The sequence below is a fragment of the Mus caroli genome, unplaced genomic scaffold (assembly GCF_978045245.1).
Source record: "Mus caroli unplaced genomic scaffold, Mus_caroli_1 scaffold_7, whole genome shotgun sequence".
Taxonomy (NCBI): domain Eukaryota; kingdom Metazoa; phylum Chordata; class Mammalia; order Rodentia; family Muridae; genus Mus; species Mus caroli.
In genome coordinates, this window is record NW_028227262.1 from 116,314,322 (window position 1) to 116,336,567 (window position 22,246).

Consider the following 22,246-nt stretch of genomic DNA (forward strand, 5'->3'; position numbering starts at 1 on the left):
AACTTTCTTTTGACAATGCACTCCTAATTTTTCATTTCTTTTTTTTTTTTTTGTCCTCTCTACATTTGTATTCTACCACAAATAACTCATATTTTATTAAAGCTACAGTTTTTGGTTTTGGGGTTTTTTTTAAGGGGGGAGGATGTCTTGAAGTAGAGCCAACTAGATTTAAGATAGTCCATCAGCCAGACTTCAAAAAATGACATTAGCTGATAGATGAAATAGCTGATAGATGGGGTCTTTAAAGGTTAACTAGATGCCTATCTTGATTTTACAGATAAGAGGAGATACATAGATATATAAGACATACATCTATCCACATATAGATGTATGTCTTATATATCTTAAGCATGGCTTCTTTCATTTGTAACAATTTAGGAATATCAGCACATAATAAAGTCTAGGAATGTGTTGTGCTATCTTGACAGTCACACTGGCATGTGAACTACTACATCACAAATGACTTAAGTAAATTCCCTATATCTAATTCATTGCAAATGTCTTTGTATCACAAATCTTACTGTGATAAATAGCTATATCCACAAAAACATAGATGCAGGTACACAATAGTTGAAAAATGTTCATTAACATAAAATTCTACAAGTAGAATTCCAATCCCAGAGTTCTGAGACATAAAACCCAATTAAGAGTCTTGTTTATTCTTTAAAAAAAAAAAAAAAAAAAAGTTTGACTTTCCCAACTAAATTAAACCACATCTAACAGCAGATGACAAAGAAAAGGATGGTTGCTGAAAAGGGCGAGGGAAGCTCCTGTGTTGCCTTCAATTTTCAGTTCTCACAGAGCTCTCTGAAGAGGATTCAAACTGAGTTTCTCCACAAGCAGAAGAACACTAAGAAAGACATTCTCTTTTTACAAGTGTCCCAGTCACTACACTTACCCAGCATCTTATTTGTTATTCTGTGACAAGAAAAAGGTTTAGAAAACTCTCAATCGAGGTCTCAAAGGATCTCTTCAGATTCATATGTCATGTAGATAATTTCAGGAGTGTTCTGCATGTACCTCTAAGGCCACTGGAAATGCTGAGCAGCCTCACCAGCCCCTTATGAACATGCCTATAAACTGGTGTTTTTTTGTTTTGTTTTGTTTTGGGTTTTTTTTGAGACTGTCAAAAATGACCAAGGCCAGCAGTCCACAACCAGAGACTTCAACTTCATCAGTCTGGGTTCTAGACTTTACAATTTTTGAAAGATCCTCAATGAACAGTTTAGAAATCACTGCTCCAGATAAATTAAATAAAAATTGCTAAGTCGCATGAGGGGCTCACACGATGAAATAGAATTTCTATTGATTTTAAAAATAAAAGAGGTAAATGAAGAGCAGATTTGAAAGAAACAAAAGTGAAGGCATCTACCAAACTGCCTGACTTTTAAAAACCCTCCCTATCATAGCCAAATGTTGTTGTTCAAAAAGAGATTTGAACAACAAGAAAAATACATACTACAAAGTTTTGAGTTTTAATTCTGTAGGAAAAAAAAAACTGCAATTACCACAAATCTATACATTAATCTGGGACACAAAAGCCAATTCAGTCAATAACTTTGTTTTAGCTTTTCCTAACTCATCAGACAGATGTTTGAGGAAATGAAGGCTTTCAAAAATGGCTAAAAGCAGCCACAGAGGATTACCCCCAAATCCCAAGTCATCTTAGCCCTACCCCCACTCTCCCTAGTATCCCTTTTTTTCTGCATGCCCCCCCCCCCGCCCCATACTTATCACATGATGAACACTATTTCCTCTCTCTCACCCTGCTGGCACATGAGCTCTTAAGACCACCTTCACAACCAGGCCAACAACAGAAGTGATCAAAATTTGTATAACCACATTTTTTTTTTTTAATGGTCTAGGACCTGGAGAGATGGTTCAGCAGTTAAGAGCACTGGTTGCTCTTCCAGAGGACACAGGTAACTCCAGTTTTCGAGGATCTGTTGTCCTTTAATGGACTTCCTGAGGGCACCAGGCATGTAAAAGGGGCAAAGTCATACATGCAGGCAAATACCAATACATATAAAATATGTACCAATTAAAAAATTGAATAACTATAAATATTTAAAGAACTTATAATGTGCACTGTGGTTAATTTAAATCTTTCAATAAACCTCAGAGCCTTGACTCAAGCCTTCAGCAAAGATAAATGATTGGCCATACTGCTGCTAGGAGTCAAAGCAAAGATTCAAGTCTAGGTCTTACACAACTAAAACCCATACTGTTCCCAATATCATCAAACAGCTTCAAAAAATAATATGAACTGAAAATATGACAATATGTTTATTATAGGATTCTAGAAAACTATTCAATTAAATAGCTGCCTATGGTCTTATCCCAGATAGGGCCATATTTTCAAAGTATAAATAAAATACCCCCGCTACACAATGCTCAAAGAAAGGCGTTCTGCAATCCTCTGGGGAAAGGACAACTACATAAATATGTTATTATAATTATCATAATAATCCTCATCTGACTATATAGCTATGGATCCTTTTCATAAAGGCATATAAATAAAGACAAAATGATTAAAAAGACATTCAAAATCTCTACAATCTCAGGCAGGCTTAGAAATGGAAATTTATTTTAGTCACAAGTCTTATGTGACTGTCAGCTAAAGTGCTTCTAAACGACTTACACTGCCTTGGTTTCCACTGATTGAATGCAATTACGAATTGACTTCTACAGCTGATAAATCAGAACTTGTGTAAGTGGTTTTCAAAGCATTCCCTACAATTTTCATATGATGCAGACTTCTACACACAAATTCTCCCTGGGGAAAAAAAAAGTTCATAAAAATATTAACTCTCATGAAATACCTTCCTGGTTACTCACGCCACTGGGAAGAAGCTGCTATTCTTATATTAATAATTGTTTCCAGAATTAATCAGTCATTGTACATTAAAACCAGCAGCTGGAGTGTTTTGAGTGATAATGAAACCTGTAACAAGGCATCTTCAGCCGTCTTTTCAAGACAATAAGGGAATTAAAATTTCAATTTAAATGCAGAGGTTTGAAACACGCTTCACTGGCAAAATTACTTCAATTAATGTGAGTGGAATACAAAGCCCGACTGCAGAAATGTGATGCAGCAACCAGAAATTATGTCATTAGTGCACTTGCATCAACCCAGCACAATGCTGCAAAGGTCTAATTTAAACCATACATATCACAAAGCTACAGGCAACAATATTAATCAAGCCTCTGATTTCTGTGTGGCTTCTTGTTGGATCATTTTTAGCTTTTCATAAACCAACAGCAGCTGTTTACCTTAAAGAAGGAAACAAAAGGCTGGGCCCATTTGCAGACATTACCTGTCATGACAATTTAATTATTTTATGCAATATTCTGGTTATCATATCAAAAGAAGAAATAAAATTCCACCTAGAAGCCAAGCCTACAGCTACAAGACAGGTCAAATTTTGAATCAGGAGTAGCAGGAGATGGCAAGAGCCATGGGTCACCACTGATTTATTTACTCTGGGTTTATTAACCTACACTGTGGAGGGATCAAATTACTACATATCTATATCTGCACCTGCCTCAAAATGAAAATGCAAAATCTTCTGTCAAACAAATCCAAGGAAATCAGTGGGGCTTGAAAAACTGGATTGTTCTGTCTTTACTTTCCTCTGATGCATTTTAGTGAAGATTTCCATTTGGACCCTGGAGATTCCTTAAGTAGATTTTTCTTGTAACAGCATATAGCCATGGCAAGAGGAAATGTGATTGCATTTCCAATATGAAGTCAGTAAAAGAGTAGTCGCAGACCTTATACTATATTCTTATATTCCCAAAACTGTGGAAGAGGGTTTCCAACCTTTCGGGGACTGAACACACTCCTGTGTATTTGGATACACCAATCTCCTTAATCAAACACAATTACCTCTTCTATAAAATGGTGATACCAGAAACCCATCTATCCCAGCTCTAAGAGCGAACGGAGTTCATACATTTCCCATATTTACAATACCAGCACATAGTAGGTGTACAATATTAGCTTTGTTGAAATTGCTTTTGCTAATTTAAATATTATAAAACATTATAAATCAGAGTATTTTGTCAAAAAATAAATTCACCAAGCAGAAAAGAAAAGGCACAGCTCCTGGAAAAAAAATATCTTTAAGAAATATCATTTCCTCTATGTATTAAAGTCTTTCACATACTTACCTACCTAATTAATGATTTGTGAACTCTGACTCTATCAGCGTCACTGTTGTGGGAACAGGTAATATATAAACCCCACAATCAATGATCTACCATGTAAATAAAAGCAATTATATGATAATGAAATTCATGTAGCTTATGAAAGCATAAGGAAAAACAGTAGTATCTGAGATATTCGGAAAGTTGAGTAAATTTAAGCCAAGTCCAAGCAGATGGGATTGGTAATTACTCCTGGAAAATATATAGTCAATTAATAAAGAAAACCAAGCCAGTAAAATGGCTCAACAGATAAAGACATTTGTTGCACAATCTGACAACCTCCATTCCGTCCCTTGACTCATGTGACAAAGGCAGAGAAATGGTCCATAAAGGCTATCTTCTGACCCACAAAAATAGACAGAGACCTTTGTGGGAAAGTCCAGCTCATCAGGGTACAGAGAACAAGTGGAGCTGTCTGTGTGGAGCTCAGTCCCACCTGATCCATCTACAACACAACCTCTGCACCTAAGGCTCAGGGACTAAGAGTGTAAGGGGCAGAAAGACTGGAAGAGCCAAAGAAACAGGAAATTACTGTGAGAGTGCATCTCCTAGAAATATCAAAGAAGCTACACCAACATGGCTGCCTAACCCTGAACAAGGACACCACCAACACACATGCTAACACAAGGGGGAAGTCTCATGGGGCCCTCAACCCTAGGTAACCCTAGAAAAAGAATCACAGCACCTAAGGAATTCGGGAGCCGGAGAAATAATCCTCTCCAGGGAAAAGCCCCCAGTTTGGTCATCCACTACCAGGTGGTCAGCTGTGGAATCATAGACATACAAGTTACATTATAAAGACTGAGCAGGGCTGGTGAGATGGCTCAGTGGGTAAGAGCACCCGACTGCTCTTCCAAAGGTCCGGAGTTCAAATCCCAGCAACCACATGGTGGCTCACAACCATCCGTAACGAGATCTGACACCCTCTTCTGGTGTGTCTTAAGACGGCTACAGTGTACTCACATATAATAAATAAATAAATCTTAAAAAAAAAAAAAAAAGACTGAGCAGATTGTACTGCCATATTTAGGAATATATATACATACATATATTAGGAATATATATATATACATGGGAAGAGTTGAAAGGAGAAAAGGGAAGGGGCAAAACTGATATAATTATATTTTAATTTCAAAAAACAATATTTTAAAATGATAAATATTAAATAGAGAAATTAGTATATCTTTATACACAACAAATAACTAGACATTATTAAAAAGTCATTATTTTTAAGCCCTCAGAGCATAGGTTTACATTAAATGTAATGGAATATATGTAAAACTGCAAGGAATATATTTCTAAGCATTATCAAAGGCATAATTGAATAAGCAAGCATCACATCCACTAATATAAAGACAGGATTGCTAATACACAAACTGCCTTAAAGTCAAGGAAATTCTTTCATCTTTTTGTGTAAGCTGATAAACTGATACTAAACTTAGCATGGGAGAAGAGAGGGTTAAGAAGAGTGTAAGTAATTTTGAACACAATGACAGACTTTTTACGAAAACGCACAGACAAGACTAATTGAACAAAATAAAAACCTGGAGATACATACATGTGTGAAAATTTGGCATGTGACATATAGCTTTATAAATAAGAAAAAAGAGTCAATAAACACAGCCAACTGGCTACATGGAGTAAAAATATAATTAGATCCCTGGCTCACAGCATAAATAAAAATGGACTTTTGATGGGTTAAAGAAAAAAATAGGAAATTCTCTTAAAGGCAATAGGATGAACATTTTTACTTAAAATTATATTCCTTAAATAAAGTTGAAGTACTTTTTGCATTAAAAACTTCATAGTAGAAGATATCATGACCAAAGTAAAAAGATAAACACCAATTCAAAAACAATATTTATAACCCACATAGCAGACAAAAGATTAATATCCAGAATACAAAAACAGCTATAAATGGGGGAGGAGGGGAGAACAATGTGTATTGCACACTGGCCTTGTCTGAGAGGGGATGGTTCCGCTCCTCTAACACAAAACTTTTAGTTAGAATGGATAATCGCTATAACGAACTGCTTCAAAAAAGTCTTAGAGTTTTATTAGTTAGTAAGAGAGAAGATAAATAGTTTATTACCTTCTATAAAACTGGACAGATGAAGTCTATGGCGTATCCTCCTTGCCCTCTCCCACCAAAACACAACCAGCCAACTCTATCCTCACACATAGTTAAAACCAATTGTTCTGGTTTGCTTTCTGTTGCCATGACAAACACCACAACCAAAAACAACTTGGGAAGAAAAGGGTTCATTTTAGCTCACGGACTACAATTTTTTATCAAGGGAGGCCAAGGCAAGAACTACAGGCAGAAGCTTGAAGCAGAAACCAGTGGAGGAAGGCTACTCACTGGCTTGCTCCCTATGACTTGGGCAGCTACCTACCTTTCATACACACCCCAGACTCACCTTTCTAAGGAAATTAGGGCCCACAGTGGGATAGGCCCACCTACATCAAAAAACAATTAAGACTATGCCACACAGGCACAAATGTAGGCCAACCTGATCTTGGCCATTCTTCAGTTGAGGTTCTCTCTTACAAAGTAACTCCATGTTTGTGTCAAATTGACAGCTGAAGCTAACTATGACACCAGTCTAGAGGAGAACAATAGAGACATACAGAAACAACACAGAAGTGGCTTTCCAAGTATGCCTCTGTCCTGTTAACAGACGGTTTACATGAGTCCAGTTTATTTTAGCCCCCTCAAAGGCTACAGTTGCAACTTGAATGTTGCCCAAAGAGCCATGTGTTGAGGATGCAATCCCTCTGTGGCACCCTTGAGAGGCGGTGGAACCTTGAAGAGGTAGTGCCCTGTGAAACTTAGACCAAAGGATACGTGACTTTAAAGGACCCCAGGCTCTTCCTGATTCTCTTTTTGCTTCCTGGTCAACATGACGTGAGTAACCTCCTCTGCCACGTGTACCCACCTCAGTTTAGTGGCTTGTCCAAGCAACCATAAACTCTTAAAACTATAAATAAACATGGTCCTTCTCGTCAGCTGATTTATCTCAGGTGTTTGTTACACCAAGGAAAAATACTGTAGTTTCATTTCTATAACTTACAACAAAGAATTTGATGAAGTTATTTAATTAAATCCTGAACAAAAATTAGTCAACAAAAGGGCAATACTCATTTTTGAAAAGCCTTAAAATAAATAAATTAGCACAAAAGTAATAGGGTCATAAAATAACAATCTGAAATCCTCAAATGAACATAATTAACCTAAATAAATCCTAACAACCCATTTTAGTACATGCCATTTAATTAAAAGCAGACACAGACCAAAAAAACAGTGATTCAGTAAATCAAACTATATATGTGCCCAACAAACATATAAAACTTATCTATTCTATTTGCTAAATCTTGGTTATTTAGCAAAATTATTCATAAATCAACTAAAATAATTTCCCAGTCATTATGAGCTAAAACGTTACTCTGATAAGATGCTGGAAACAAGCTGGACCTGGTTGTGCAGGGCTGTGGCCTGACTGATCACAATGCTGAGGCAAGAAGACCACAAACCCAAGGCCCACCCAGGCTCCAGAATAAGTATGAGACTACCCTTGGCAAGTGTATAAGATCCTGTCTCAAAAGATTAGAATATAAAAGGTCTGAAGATATAGCTTAGTGATAGAGAGCAGAGTGCTTATCAATCATGATCAAGGCCCTACATTAAATGGCCAATAACAAAAACCAACAACACACACACACACACTCACACAAACCCTAATTCTACTACCTCAAGGCCACTCCTTCTACTGTAAAAAAATAATTATTCAGTTGACTTATGGGATAAAACACCAGGGCACTTCTCACACTTTGGTTACCAAATTCATTAAAACTCCTTATAGCAAACCTCCAGCAAGATTCTTCATTGTAGGGAAATGAATTATTTCATCAGTATCTCTACCAAGTCCCTCAGTGTTTTCACCAATATAATTTGAAAACAAAACAAAACAACAACAACAAAAAAAAAACGAACATAAAGAACTTGCCCCATTGTGGATAATAGAACAATTCAAATCCAACACAGCTGCTGCTGAAAGCATTTATAGACTTCTACACAGCTGAAAGTGGATATGGATATATGTAAATGGGCCAAAAAATAGCACAGCCCTCCAGGAAAGCTACCAGCCCTGGGAAGTCAGGACCAATAGGGAGCAAAGTCTGGCTTGACTTTCACCACAAATTGCATCCTCTAGTAACTTTCATTAATTCAAAAGGTATCAGAACTCCATGGACTGCGGAAGTACAGTTTAGGTCACAGAGCACTGCTGCTCTAAGATTAGTACTAAAGAAGTCATTTTCTTTCTTATCAGGTGAAAAGAACAAAGCAAAGCTATAATCCAAAACTGACATCCTAACCTTTGCCAACACATAACTTTACAAATCTTCCTATCTGTGTCACATAGACTTCATCCTCTAAAATGAGATTCGTGATCTTCCTCTAAAGCTAAAATGAATCTCTCGTTACCATTTCAACATGATTTCAGTACCGATTTCTTTCCCCTACATTTCTTGCCTTGGTTCAGAGGGCAGAAAATATATAAATAATAACCATCTAACATTTCAAACGCTACAGGAAGAGAACAAGCTAGGGTTCCCTACAAGGTTGCAAGTTCCAGGGCCATTTATACCATGTTATGTACAGAAAGAAGAGCACTTCCACACTGTGTGGGGGGAGCCTCTGCACAGGCTGCCTTACCAGCATGTCGGTGGCGCTGAGGTAGTGCTTGCTGGCCATGCACTGTTCCAGCTTTTGAGGCACTTGCTTGATGTTCTCAATTTCATCCAGTAGGTTCAGGACGTGCTTATGCTCGATTCCTTCAATCCACAGCTTACGAAGCTCATCCCGTTTGCAATGCAGCAGCATCTTGCAGGAAAGCAGATTCTCTTTGACCTACAATAAAACATATTTGATCTTCAGGCGGTTCAAAGTCTTGCCTAACCAGACAAGCTCCTAATTTCCTCCCACTTATTCCCCTTGGTTGGTTCCCTTGCAAAAGTCTAGTCCTGATTTTAGTATTGAGTCACTTGTGTGCTTCACTGCCTCTCTATATTTCTATTTTTCCTCCCATAAAAATGAGAAAACTACTCCCAGCATACCTTTGAGTGAATATAGAAATAATTCAATGGATATCAGGCACTCTGAAAATCTGGAGCACCATAGAAATGTGAACGATCAGTGTAAGAGGCCAGTGCTAACTTCCCTTCCCCAGTTTCCCTTGCAGCTGAAGGCCACTAGGCCCACACTTACAGCTCTAGAACGCCAGGAAAAGTTTACAACCCAGGATCTCGGTGCTCACCCCAGATGACCAGAAAAAAACTAGGCCCACAGTGAAACAGAAATAAGCACATAGATAATCTCAGAGAACATGACAGATTTTTTTTTTGCCTCCCCTTTTAAGCATCAGTTAGTAAATTTAATATTAAATAGACAATCTCCAGCATTCTGTACACCTGTGCATTCAAACTGCTGCACAAGCAAAATGTGATCAAATAAAGGTAGAGAAGTTTGGGGATAAAGGGAGTTGGGGGACAGACAGTAATGACATTCACATCATAAAGTAATTTTCTACCCTTAAAACCTTCAGTGTTTAAAACATGGGAAAGGAAGTTTTAAAGCATGCTAAGGTCTCAGTAGCTCCGCTGGCCAGGATGCTGTGACCGTGCTACCCCTTTCTCCCAAGCACTAGGATTCAAGCAGCTGCTGCTACATTTGGGTTTTTGTTGGGGGAGAAGGGAATTTTTAAATTCATTATCATAAAAACTCACATAAGTCATTCAAACATTGCTGACAATCCTAGCATATGCTTCTGTTTAGTTTGTCTCTATTTCCCCTAAGGTGACTGCACCGCCAGTGTAACACTGGTGCATTCTGACAACCACGTACACCTATATAATCCAAACTGTCAACAGTACGAGGCATGCCCATTACCCTAGAGTCTGCGTGTCAGTTCTTCTGAAAACCTGTATTCTTCTTCAATGAGAATATTTTGAGAGTGAACATACTATTGACACTGTGCTTCTGCTAGCTGTAAAATGAAATTTCAGTATTTATCTAACAAGCATGGAAAACGTGAAAAAGGTTGGGAAGTTTCTTGGGAAAACAACTATTCAATTTTTAGAATTTTATAATATCTAAATCAGTTTTCTATACAACTTTGATGTAAAGAAAGTAGTCATAAATAAGAACTTGTGATGTTCTTTGAGAAGCAGGTAGCATGACTCCATGGAAGGATTAAAGAAAATCTGACAAAGACTGTTCTAGCTTTCCCCATTGCTTCTTGCAATTCCACCATGGTAAAAGAAAAGAGAGTCTATAGACATTGACATCAAGAAAGAAAGAACAGAGGAGGAATAGCGAACAGAAGACCACACTACAATCCTAGAAGCCAGTCAGATAGATGGTGGATGGTGGAAGCTAGCAGACCGGGAAGGCTGAGGGCCACAGCCTGCAGTGGGTTTAGCTGCACTGAAGGGCAGCAGCAGAACATGGAAAGCATAAAGGAAGAACTCAGACTCCCACAGAGATAGCTTAAAGACCAGCATCCATCAAGCAACATGGGCAGGAGTCCTTCTGCCAGCACTAGCCAAAGCTGGACAATTAGAAAGGATGCAGGAAGTGAGGGAGACAACAGAATAAGAAGAGGTTGTGTCAGAGCAACCAAGAATTCCACAGCAGTCTGGCCTTCCTTGAGAATCTATCTTAGAGGAAGAAGGAAAAAAAAAAAGATGGACATAGGAGTGGGATGGGGACAGGAAAAGGGGATGAAAAATAAGAGATAGAAAATGAGGGATAGAGCAGCAGAGAGACAAACAGCAAAGACAATGGATGAAAATCTAAAAGCTTTTGAAAGAAAACAACAGGGCCTACACAAAAGTTGGTGAGTTAGACCCCAACTCAAGCTTCTAAGACAAAGGAACATTATCTCTTCACATTTCTGCGAGTGAATTATTTCCCAGAAAAGCTATCAATTAAGTATGAAGAAAAAGACATTTTCAGCCATGCAAGTGCTCACGAAGTAAACACTACGTGAACAGAATCAGCAAACATGTGAGAAATGCTGTGCCATCAATACAAGAACACAGATGAAATGTGTAAAGTTGGGACTCCTTCACAGAAGGCTACAGGGCTGTCCTCATCACCCTAGGGAGAGCAGTGGCAGCAAGAACTGCACAGAAGACAAAGCCACCAAAGGCTCAGATGTAAATGTTTACATAATTACAATAAGGTAGCACAAATAGCTTAACCAAAACAAGAATAGCTACCATTTTTAGAAAGAGGAAGGAGGAAAATGTGGTGGTCAGGAGAGAGAAATACTAAATCGCTCTCCCTATATAGCAGGAATGCATATGCTCGTCCCAGGGAGTGGCACTATTAAAAGGTTTGGCCTTTTTGGAGGAAGTGTGTCACTGTGGGGGTGAGCTTGGAGCTCTTCCTCCTAGCTGCCTGAGGATGCCCAGTCTTCCACTAGCAGCCTTCAGATGAAGATGTAGAACTCTCAGCTCTGCCTGCACCATGCCTGCCTGGATGCTGCCATGTTCCTGCCTTGATGATAATGGGCTGAACCTCTGAACCTGTAAGCCAGCCTCAATTAAATGGTGTCCTTTATAAGACTTGCCTTGGTCATGGTGTCTGCTCACAGCAATAAAACCCTAACTAAGACATCAACATACAGTTTCCAGCACAGGAAACTCAAGCACAGTACCAGACATGGAAATGTCCAGGAGGGAAAACTCAGCAATACAAGTTGGAACCTTTGCATGGCTAGACTTGGGACGGGGCAAGGATGATATGAGGAAAGCTTTGTTTGTAATTACTATGTCTGGATTTCTTTGACTTAAATATTTCTAAAGGGAGTTCAGAAATTCCTTTATAGTTTGTGATGGTTTGTATATTCTTGAACCAGGGAGTGGCACCATTTGGAGGTATGGCCTTGTTGGAATACGTGTGACCTGGTTGGAGTATGTGTGTCACTGTGGGTATGGGCCTAAGATCCTCACCCTACTTGCCTGGAAGTCAGTCTTCCACTAGCCACCTTTGGATGAAGACATAGAACGCTCAGCTCCTCCTTGCACCATGCCTGCCTGGATGCTGCCATGCTCCCACCTTGATGGTAATGGCCTGAACCTCTAAACCTGTAAGCCAGCCCCAATTATATGTTGCTTTTATAAGATTTGCCATGGTCATGGTGTCTGTTCACAGCAGTAAAACCCTAACTAAGACACAGTTCTTGATCTAAGTAGTTATTATTAAACTCACTCCATTTAAAAATATGTTAGAATTTGGTTTCTGATATTCTCTTATGAACTTAATTCTACAATTCTAGTTTTTCTCTCCATGTGTAATGGCTACCATGAAAGTGGGTAACAGAGTTTATGTCAGTACACAGAGTTGTGACAGAGTTGTATACAGCACGACAGGTAGGTGAGAACTGACTATAAGAAGCAGAAGGCCACATGTAGTAGTACACATTGTGTAACTTAATTTGCACTGGGAAAGCTGAGGCAGCAAGTGCCTAAGTTTGAGGCCAGTTTGAGCTACAACAGCCAAGTCTAAAGTTAGCCTGGGCTACATGGCAGGAGTGAATTCTCTGGCACAATAGTAACAAATTCAAATATATAAACACCAAATTCACTGACCTGTACTACCAAAATATATGCATAGTACTGCATGAAAAATATATCTCAATAAGATGAGGAATAAACCATTATAGGAAATAATATAAAGCCAGAATAGGGAGCAAGCTTTTAATCCCAGCATTCGGTAGGCAGATCTCTGTGAGTTCAAGGCCATCCTGATCTATATAGTAGGCTCTAGGACAGCCAAGGACTACATAGAGAAAACCTGTCTCAAGCAAGCAAACAAACAAACAAACAACAATAACTAATAATAATGATAATGATAAATTTAAAAAAGAATATGGAGGTTCCTGGTTAAAATAAGATAAGATAAAATAACAGTACTGTATGAACCAAGAATTCCAGTACTGGGCATTCAGGTAGTTTCCAACTCACAATATCAGCTTCACAATGACATAAAAGTGGAACATATTCAGCAGACACATTCCCTCAAATTGTGATCATTTCCCAGGTCAGCATTAGGTCATGTGACACTCTGTAACAACGCTGGGCAGCAGCTGTAAGCTACAGCTCCTGGAGAGCTACACAATCAAGATGGTAAACAAAGGACCTTCCACAGCACTATAGCCAAGCTGGGATGTTCAATAGACTAGATATATTAAATGTACTTTTTAGTTTGTGGCATTTTCATATTATGATGGGAGTGCTTAAATATAATCCAATCATAAATCAAGGAACATCTGTATATCTGAAGGAAATGAAATCAGTATGTCAAAGAGACATTTGCACTGCCATGTTCATACAGTGTTACAAAGACAATCAGATAGAATCAATGTTATCAGATAAAGATAACACTGCAAGAACGTGCAGCATTCATTCTTTAAAACTATGTGTGAGTTGTCTTCTAAAAGGAAATCCTGACATTTGCAACAACATTCAACTGTAAGACATCATGCTGAGGGAAGAAGCCCTGCATACAAATACCACACGAACTCACATGTGAAAATGTTTAAGTAAACTCAAAAGAGAATGACAGTTACCAAAGGATGAGACTGAAGAGACATTACCCATGGGATATAAATTCTTAGATAAGAATAAATTCAAGAGATCTATTATACAACATGCTGACTAATAGCAAGGTGAAAATTGCTAAGAGATACTATAAGTTGTCTTACTACAGAGAAATAGTATGTATGTGAGGAGATGTACATATTATTTGATTTCAACATTCAATAATGTGTTCATATTTCCAAATACCATGGTGCATTCATAAATGTATATAATTTTATGTGTTGATTAATAAATTTAAATTGTCTTTTTAAGTGTGGATGAAAAGTAGGGACTCTATCTGTCAAAAAGGTAGCAAACTCACATAAACATTCCTTTCTCAAATTCATGTTCTAATTTCACAAGTATGATGACAGCATTGTCACTGTTATGTCATGTTTAATATTAAAAGGCTGTATTACCTTGTTGCATTCATAAATCCATGGAGAGCCAAGTTGCTAAAACCATGCCATCACGCATGGAACTTGACATTTGCTTCAAATCGTGTGCTCAGCTGCACCAAGAACCTCGGGGTCAATATATAAAACTGTAAGTCACTCTAATTAGGGACCGGAAGAAGGAAATATAAGCAGGGCTCAAGAGGCAACTGAAAAGGGAAATGTGAGATGAGACAGGTGGCAGAGAGGTAACAATTTTTGTAACACAACCTTGGAACAAACAACAAATGAAGAAAACTAACTGGGACTTTAAAACCAATAAAAACCTGCCTTATCTTTTTTAAGAGGAATAGCAGAGATACACTTAGAGGCTAACATAGACCTGACCAGAGATAACACAGAAAGGCCATAATCTTCAATAATTCTGCTTAACAGAGGCAGAAAAGTGCTGATTTCAAATTGAGAAAAAAAGAGGGAAAAGCCTCTGTGTGCTAACACCATAACAAAACCACAACACATACGCAAGCAGCGTGATACACAAGCAGCGTGGGACACCTGTGGGCTGGAAAGAACACAAGATGGTCCCTGGAAGCGAGAAATGGTCACTAAAAACTCAACATCAATGCCACTTAGGTTTGCAAACAAACTACTGCTCTATCCCTTTTGTGGAAGTGGAAGTAAGTCGTATCTAAGCGCTGTCATGCACGCTTGCCTATGAGAAGGGCCCAACCGAGGTTTTTGTAGAGTTTATTAAAAGATCATAGAAAGAATGAACTTGAGAAACACCGATGTCTAAAAGCCCTTTGGAACTATAGGTCATATTTAAATTACTCCTCACATTTTTATTTCCTATGGTTCCCTTTAGTTCTTTTAACTTCCATTCTTAGGTTTTAAATTCTCTGAAAATTGTCCCTCAACTCATTCCAAGAGCAATACCTTTCTCTTCAGCTACTGGATGCAGACACAGATCAAGAAACCCTTGGACTTTAAGGAAGGAATGCCTCATGGTTCCTACAACTACAATAATGTAGCTAAGACTACTGTCCAGCATTTAAATTATACTTCTTATTGCTGGTCATTGTTTAGCCTGTCTATTTCTGAAAGAGGCTTTCTTCCCTTTCTCATACAAACAGGTAAGAATTTTCACTAATATTTAGGCTGTAAATAACATCTTACAAAAGTCACGCTCTTCTCCTATGACATTCTTTGTATTAATTAAGGCTATTCTTCATCCTGGGTCTACCTTTCAAAGTATACGCTTACATAAAAGTCAAAAGTCATTTTAGGTAAATGTTAAGTAATGAATGTTGCATTCCTGAATAATGAGGTCCCTAGCAACATCACTTGGATAATTATTCATAGTGATTTTTAGTTTTAGACAAGAAAAGCAGGTTTTTAGCATGGGATCTAATACCAAGAAAACAGCCAATAGCAGGTAAAATGTTAAGTGTTTGTATGCATACAAAGAGCCAAGTACATGCTCCACTGTGTCCACCCTTCTTCCATGATAACATGAAACTGACTACTTAATATGTTTGAAGAAATCTGCACTGAGCTCACCCCGTTGCCTCCTCATACTGTGGAGAACACTGCCAAGCAGGGCATGTACAGTACAAGTCTCGCATCTGTATCAAATAACTCCCATCAATGTCAATGCCACCATAACAGGCAACCATGAGATGGCAGAATCCATGCATTCTGAGGCATCTCATTTTAGGCAATTTTATAGTGTATTCAACAATAATAGGATCACTCAAAAGTTTTATTTTGCACATTACTTGATCTGATTGGTCATAGATGGCTTTTCATTCACAATAAATATTTTTTAATCTAGAAAAAAAAATTCTCAATGGACTTATTAGCAAATGTAAAATGTTCAAATCACTTGGGAAGAAAGTCAAACTCATCTTTCACCATGAATTTATTCCAAAGGACATAACTTTGGAATATATAACCTAAATGGGCATATGGAAGCAATGTCAAGATGGGAGGTGATGCATGGATACGAACACATCTTCATCTGACTTGTTCCACATTAAAGCATATTCCTACACTATCCAGTATAGCATGCCTTTAAATGTTAGCCATACTATGGTGTTCCTACATTCAAAAACTTACCACTTCTAAAGGCTACAGATAATAAATAGTACACATTGCAAAATAAACATATACATGGGCCAAGTGTCCATCAGTACATTGTGGCCAGCAGACCCTAAGGCGCCAGCTCCCTGTGCCACCTGTCACATGCCAGCTCTTTCACATCTCATGTCACATTCTCACCAGACTGGTCCTCCTGCTGCCTCAGGATCATTGCACCTGCTTTCGTCCTTCCTCAAAGTCCCCTTGCAGACTCTCTTTCTCATCCTTCTCAGATATTGGCCTTCCCTGACCAACTTATTTAAAAGATCAAATCCCACCAGGCAGTAGTGGAACACACCTTTAATCACAGCACTCAGGAGGCAGAAGCAGGTGGATCTCTGAGTCTGAGGCCAGCTTAGCCTACAGAGTGAGTTCCAAGCCAGTCAGGACTACACAAAAAAAAAAAAAAAAAAAAAAAAAAAAAAAAACCTGCTTCAAAAAATAAAATAAAATCCCTAGTCACTATTTCACTTTCTTTTCTTTTTGTTTTGTTTTGTGTTTGTTTGTTTTTTGTTTTTTGTTTTTTATTACCATGTGCTCTGTTTAGAATGTAAACTAAAACTTAAACTCTCTGGACAGAAATCTTCACTCCTGTACTTTAGAGCCTAGAACAACAATCTTGCATAGGGCAGACATGTAGATACTTTATTTGTCTCTACACACTATCCTCATGTAAGCTCTGTGAGCACAGGATGCCTGATGTATCACCAGCTCCTAAAACCAAACCAGGAGCATAGTTGGCACTCAAGAGATATTATGGGCTCAGTCTTCTTTACACTCCTTTGCTGGAGAACAGAAAGAAAACTGCACATCAGATCTGAGTATCATCAGCCTGCTATGTGGCCCTAGAATAACACAGCCTGACGATAGCTGACTTACCCACTGTTTCCCCTGAGACAAGCATATATCTGTACTTAGTATACAACCTGAAGTGCAAGCGACAAAACAAAAATAACACGGGAAAATAGTTTGGGAAACATTACTGCTTCTTTAATCATTAAAACACTCTTACTTTTATGATACAAAATTATCAAAATATGGAATACAAACAAGTTTTCCTTCATTTTTCAGCATTTTTCCTTGCTTCTTAATCCAATATTAAAGTGGGGTGGGTTTTTTTGCAGAGTTTTTATTCTGCACTTCTCATCCAAATCTGCACTACTTTCTAACACTGAATCAGGTGCCGTTTACTATCTTGCCAAACTAATAAAATAAAAGCTTCTCTTTGCTGTTGTTGTTGTTTTGTTTTGTTTTGTTTTGTTTTCTTCCCCTCAGACCTCAGACTTTAGTATACTGAAAGTAAGAATGGTACATTCGAGAAATCGAGTGTCACTTCTATAACAAATGCAAGATCCTCACGACCAACCCCTCATCTGCAGTACCAAGACCAAGCAGATGCATTCCATTGGCAGCAACAATGCTACTGTACGGATCTGCACGGTAGGAACAGAGCTGTAATCACTGTTGCAACCTCCCTGGACAAAGAGACATCCTTCCAGCCAACCAAACTAATCAGAAACACAAATACTAAGATGTCCCCACCCCTACTGCGATTAGCCTAGGCAAAGCCAGAAGGTCAGCAGTGCTAGACACTCATTTCCTAGTCTCTGTTAGTCAAAATGGACTAGAGTTTGCTTTAAATAAGAGCAGCTCAGCTACAGTCTCACCCAGTTTCACAGATAAACACATTGGGAGGAACCTACCACATCTAAAGGCAACAAATTATAGCATTGCTTTCAAAATTGGCCAATTATTTTTAAAACATAGAGATTGTTTCAGAAAAGGCCAAAGGCTTACTGGTTCCAGAGCTGGGCTCTAAGAGGCTGAACCTCGCATCCATACTATCTGAATATAATGTATGCACTGCTTACAGAATCACAGTAGAAGGCCTGGAGGACCAGAAAGGATGTAACAATGGCATACGCACAGCTGTTCCTGGGCAGGAACAAGCTAGGGGGTCCTCTATGTCTCACAGTCCAGATAGCAAGTCCCAAACCGCAGTCTGCACATGGCACAATCTCCCAGAGGTGAACGGGAGGGGGGGGGGCAATTTCCCTGTACTCCTCACTGCAATACTACACAAGCAGAGATTTCGCCCACTCGGTTTCCAGCATGTTGGGGTTCTGCAATGTCTCATCTTTGCTTTTTAAAAGTGAAAGGCACTGCTTGAAAAATTACTAGGAAAAAATAATGTGTCAATAAAGGCTTTAGAGTCAGGGAGTCCTTATTTCGCATTCTAAATCTGTCATGATAACAGATGCAACCTGTTTTGTAGTCCTTGGCTATGCATTGGGGGGAGGGGATCTGTATGAGCATGGGTGCACATATATGTGAAGTTGTGCATGCACAACAGATCGTGCCTGGCCCAAAAAAAGGCAGTGTTCAATACAGGTAGCAATTACTGTTACTTCTCAAAGAACAGTACAGAGCAGCATTAGAGGAGAGCTCTATAAATGCACTGCATTTATATAGGGCTCCGGAAATGGCTCAGTGGGCAGCACTTGCCGCAAAAGCATCATCAATGGAGCTCAGGTCCCCAGCCACATCAAAACTGGCCATGGCATCCCGTGCCAGTGACGGGTGGGAGGAAGACAGAGACGCGGAAAGCCCTGACGGTCACTGCATAGCCAGTCTAGCTGGATCAGGGAGCTTCAGATACAGTGGGATCGTGTCTCAGAACAATAAAGTGGAAAGTAATGATTACAGATACCCAATGCTGACGTCTGGCTTCCGTACACAGACAAGGAGATACAGATACACAGACACACAGACACAGGCACACACACGTGCATATCCACGTATGCACACCTGCACATATACACATACCATACCAAAAAAAAAAAAAAAAAAAAAAAAAACCATAGCCAAGAACTATAAAATAAGACATGATTGATGGTACACAGATTCTTTTTTTTTTTTTTTTAAGCAGTCAGTTCATCCCTTTGGCGAAATATAAAAGCACCTAACAGAAACGCACTTTGTCCTTTGGGCACTAAAGGCAGGGTACCCAGGAAACAATAGCTATTCAAAACTCCAGAAAATGTCTTCATGAATGGCAGTGGTCGAGGACCGTTAGGCACTACTCTGTGGTATAGCTCCAAACTACACCTGTAAGGGAAGGGGACCATGTCAGACAGGAAGAGAGAAGGCTCACCTGCTTGATTTTATTCCTCGAGTTAGTGATGCGCTCTGTGATACTCTGGTATGTGCGAATGGCTGTGGTCAATTCTGTGTAGTGCTGAACGATCAATTCATCCAGGTCACGGTCACACTTCTCATAGGCTTCTTCAAGGCGACCTTTCTCATTTTCTCGGTCTTCAACATCATCACTGGTAGACAGAGTCCTGTTGAGGACAGAATTTGTCAAGCTGTGTCAAACTTCAAAGCAACAATAAGAACAGTATAGAGTCAACACACTAGCACATTCATTCTACAAACTAGGAAATGAAGTGACTTAACAGAAAATACAAAATAACCTTCAAAGTTGATTCTAACACCACATCAGCACATGCACAGGCTGCCTAGCCACAGACTCCATCCTTCACCTAGTCTCTTGACCCCTGAAAGGATTTCAAACAGATAGCAGGTAGGCATGGATTCAGAGGAAAGCTGGGCAGCTCTTGGTTTGTATGAATCATAATAATTCTTACCAGCTCTGCCCTTCTTACAATGCTGGCTAACAAGACCTACAGAACATCTAGAGAAAGGTCCCTTTCCATGTCCAGGACACTGACACAAAGAGCTGGGATTCTTAAGCACTTCTGTTACCTGTGGAAACAAAAGGCATAGGAAATGCTTCTGCAGCTATGTCCATGGGCAACAAGAAGGAGCCATCCCTGAAGCTGCCCTCCCTTGGGGGAGATGATAAATTTAAATATTGTTTAAGTCACTTCTGGATAGCCTTCTTTCGAATGTGGTGAAGGGATAAAATTTCTCACAAGAAACCACTTTCTAGAGAGTTCACGTGAATGGCCTGAAATGCACAGAGCTCCCAGCAGCCTAGGAATAAGGTCATGTTAATTCTAAAATCTGTTACAACAGCAATAACCTAAGCAGCACTACAAGACACTGCCTGCATTCACTATTCTTCAAAGACGACCAACAAGATTGATAGGAATCAACAATAACCAGACAATGAGATAGGTACACTTATTAAAAATCTTTCAATAACTCAGTTTGATACATGGGCCACAGATCTTTGTTTCCTCCATTATCTTTCTTGGATAATTTTTTTTAATTTAGTATTATAATAAAGAAACCTTTCCCTCTTATCTGCTTACTGTGGTAATTTAGAGTTTCATTAAATTCCCTCAGATTTGTCACCTTATACATTCAGCCTAGTTTATTTCATTTATCTTTTTTAATTTAGGGAGGGGGATATTTTAGGCTCTCAATGATGGATGCAATCAATTATAAGTCCATCATTAGAACTGCTTTCAGAGATGGTCTGTCAGCAAATCAATCACATACCCACCTCCAAATACTTCCGAGCAAAACACCGTACAACAGTCTTCTCCAAGCTGTCACTCAGAGCAAGGGGTCTTAATTCATGAGCCACACAATATATAAAACTTCTTTTTCAATTTAGAGGGGAATTCAGGAGGCCTGTCTGTGGCTTCAATGTACTTTCTAAAATGAATTCTGTAAATGTGTTAGGGATGCCAAGAGATCAAGCGTTGCATGAAATGAAACAGTCCTGGGAGCTAAAAAGGGCAGTCCCAGACCAGACCCTATTTCCTCATCTATAAACTGCTGATCCTAAGCCTGGTGATTTCCAATGTTTTTGGATAAAAAAACACACAAGTATTTAACTACCAAAGTAAATCAACTTGATCTCAGGAGGAGAGCCAACAAAATCACCTCTGATATTTGGCTCACAGTACCTTAGCATGTCTCTCTGTTGTTTCTTATGATATATAACTTTGCTCTTTAAATCTGAAGTCTTCCAGTATGCTACTCTAAAGAACAATCAAGAAATGCCTTCAATTTATCAACTGTCCCATAGGTAAGAGTCTCTGGATGTTTTAACTCCATAGCTTCTGCAGAGCTACCCAGCATGAGCCTGCCATTTTCACAGTGCCTTCCACATTCTCTCTCCCATCACACACGCACTGCCATTTGTGGAAGGAAACATGCCAAACATCTCTCACACTATTTACCTTAACTAGTCAGAATTACCATTAAGGAAACTGTCAGGCCCAGGGAGGACACCTTCTCTGGCATGAGCTGTCACCGCAATGCATTACCAGATCATTAGGAGTTACTTACAAAAGAGAAAGGGTTACTAAAACGAAGATCAGGAGTAAATTGAGTCCACGGGGGATCATTTCTCCTATTTTCATTTCCAGAGGAAATATTTATATAAGAAATATCCTGTGCCAAGTTTAACTCACACTGAGAGATCATCCTTTCGATATAACCTGGGATGAATGGCAGTTTTGTTTTTAGTCAAACACTATTATAAAACTCACAAATTGTTACGGTGTCTTTTTTAGTGAAGAGAAGGCAGTAAGGATAATGAAAATAATAAAGACCTCCAAAATTTAGAGAGGCTTGCAGATGCCAGAATCCGGCTTTATTCAGCATTTTATCAAATGCTCACTCCTGCTGGACTGGAGTCTGTTATCTTCCAGTCTCCTTTTCTCACTAGAAGCAGTTGGGCTTTGAAGAGGCTAAACAACTCCCCCACCCCATGCAGTGAGAATAAAAGATCCTAGAAGAATCCAAACCCAAGTCTGTTTACAGGTTTGAACAACTGCAGAGTAACTAAAACCTGTCTCTGAATTCTAACTGCCTAGGCTGCCTCCTTAGTCCACCGTATTTACTACCCAGGGGACTTCAGTAACTGAATCTTA

At 39.0% G+C, this 22,246-nt stretch overlaps 1 protein-coding gene across 1 annotated transcript in view; it reads right to left on the reverse strand.

Moving 5' to 3' along the window:
* The window catches only part of Exoc4 (exocyst complex component 4), a 735,179-nt gene that overhangs the window by 697,887 nt on the left and 15,046 nt on the right, over positions 1 to 22,246 (reverse strand). The window contains exons 2-3 of the mRNA XM_021164590.3: positions 19,546 to 19,735; positions 8,927 to 9,121 (exon numbers count right to left, since the gene is read on the reverse strand). Of these exons, the coding sequence (XP_021020249.1) occupies positions 8,927 to 9,121; positions 19,546 to 19,735 (385 nt within the window). The remainder of the gene's footprint in view (positions 1 to 8,926; positions 9,122 to 19,545; positions 19,736 to 22,246) is intronic.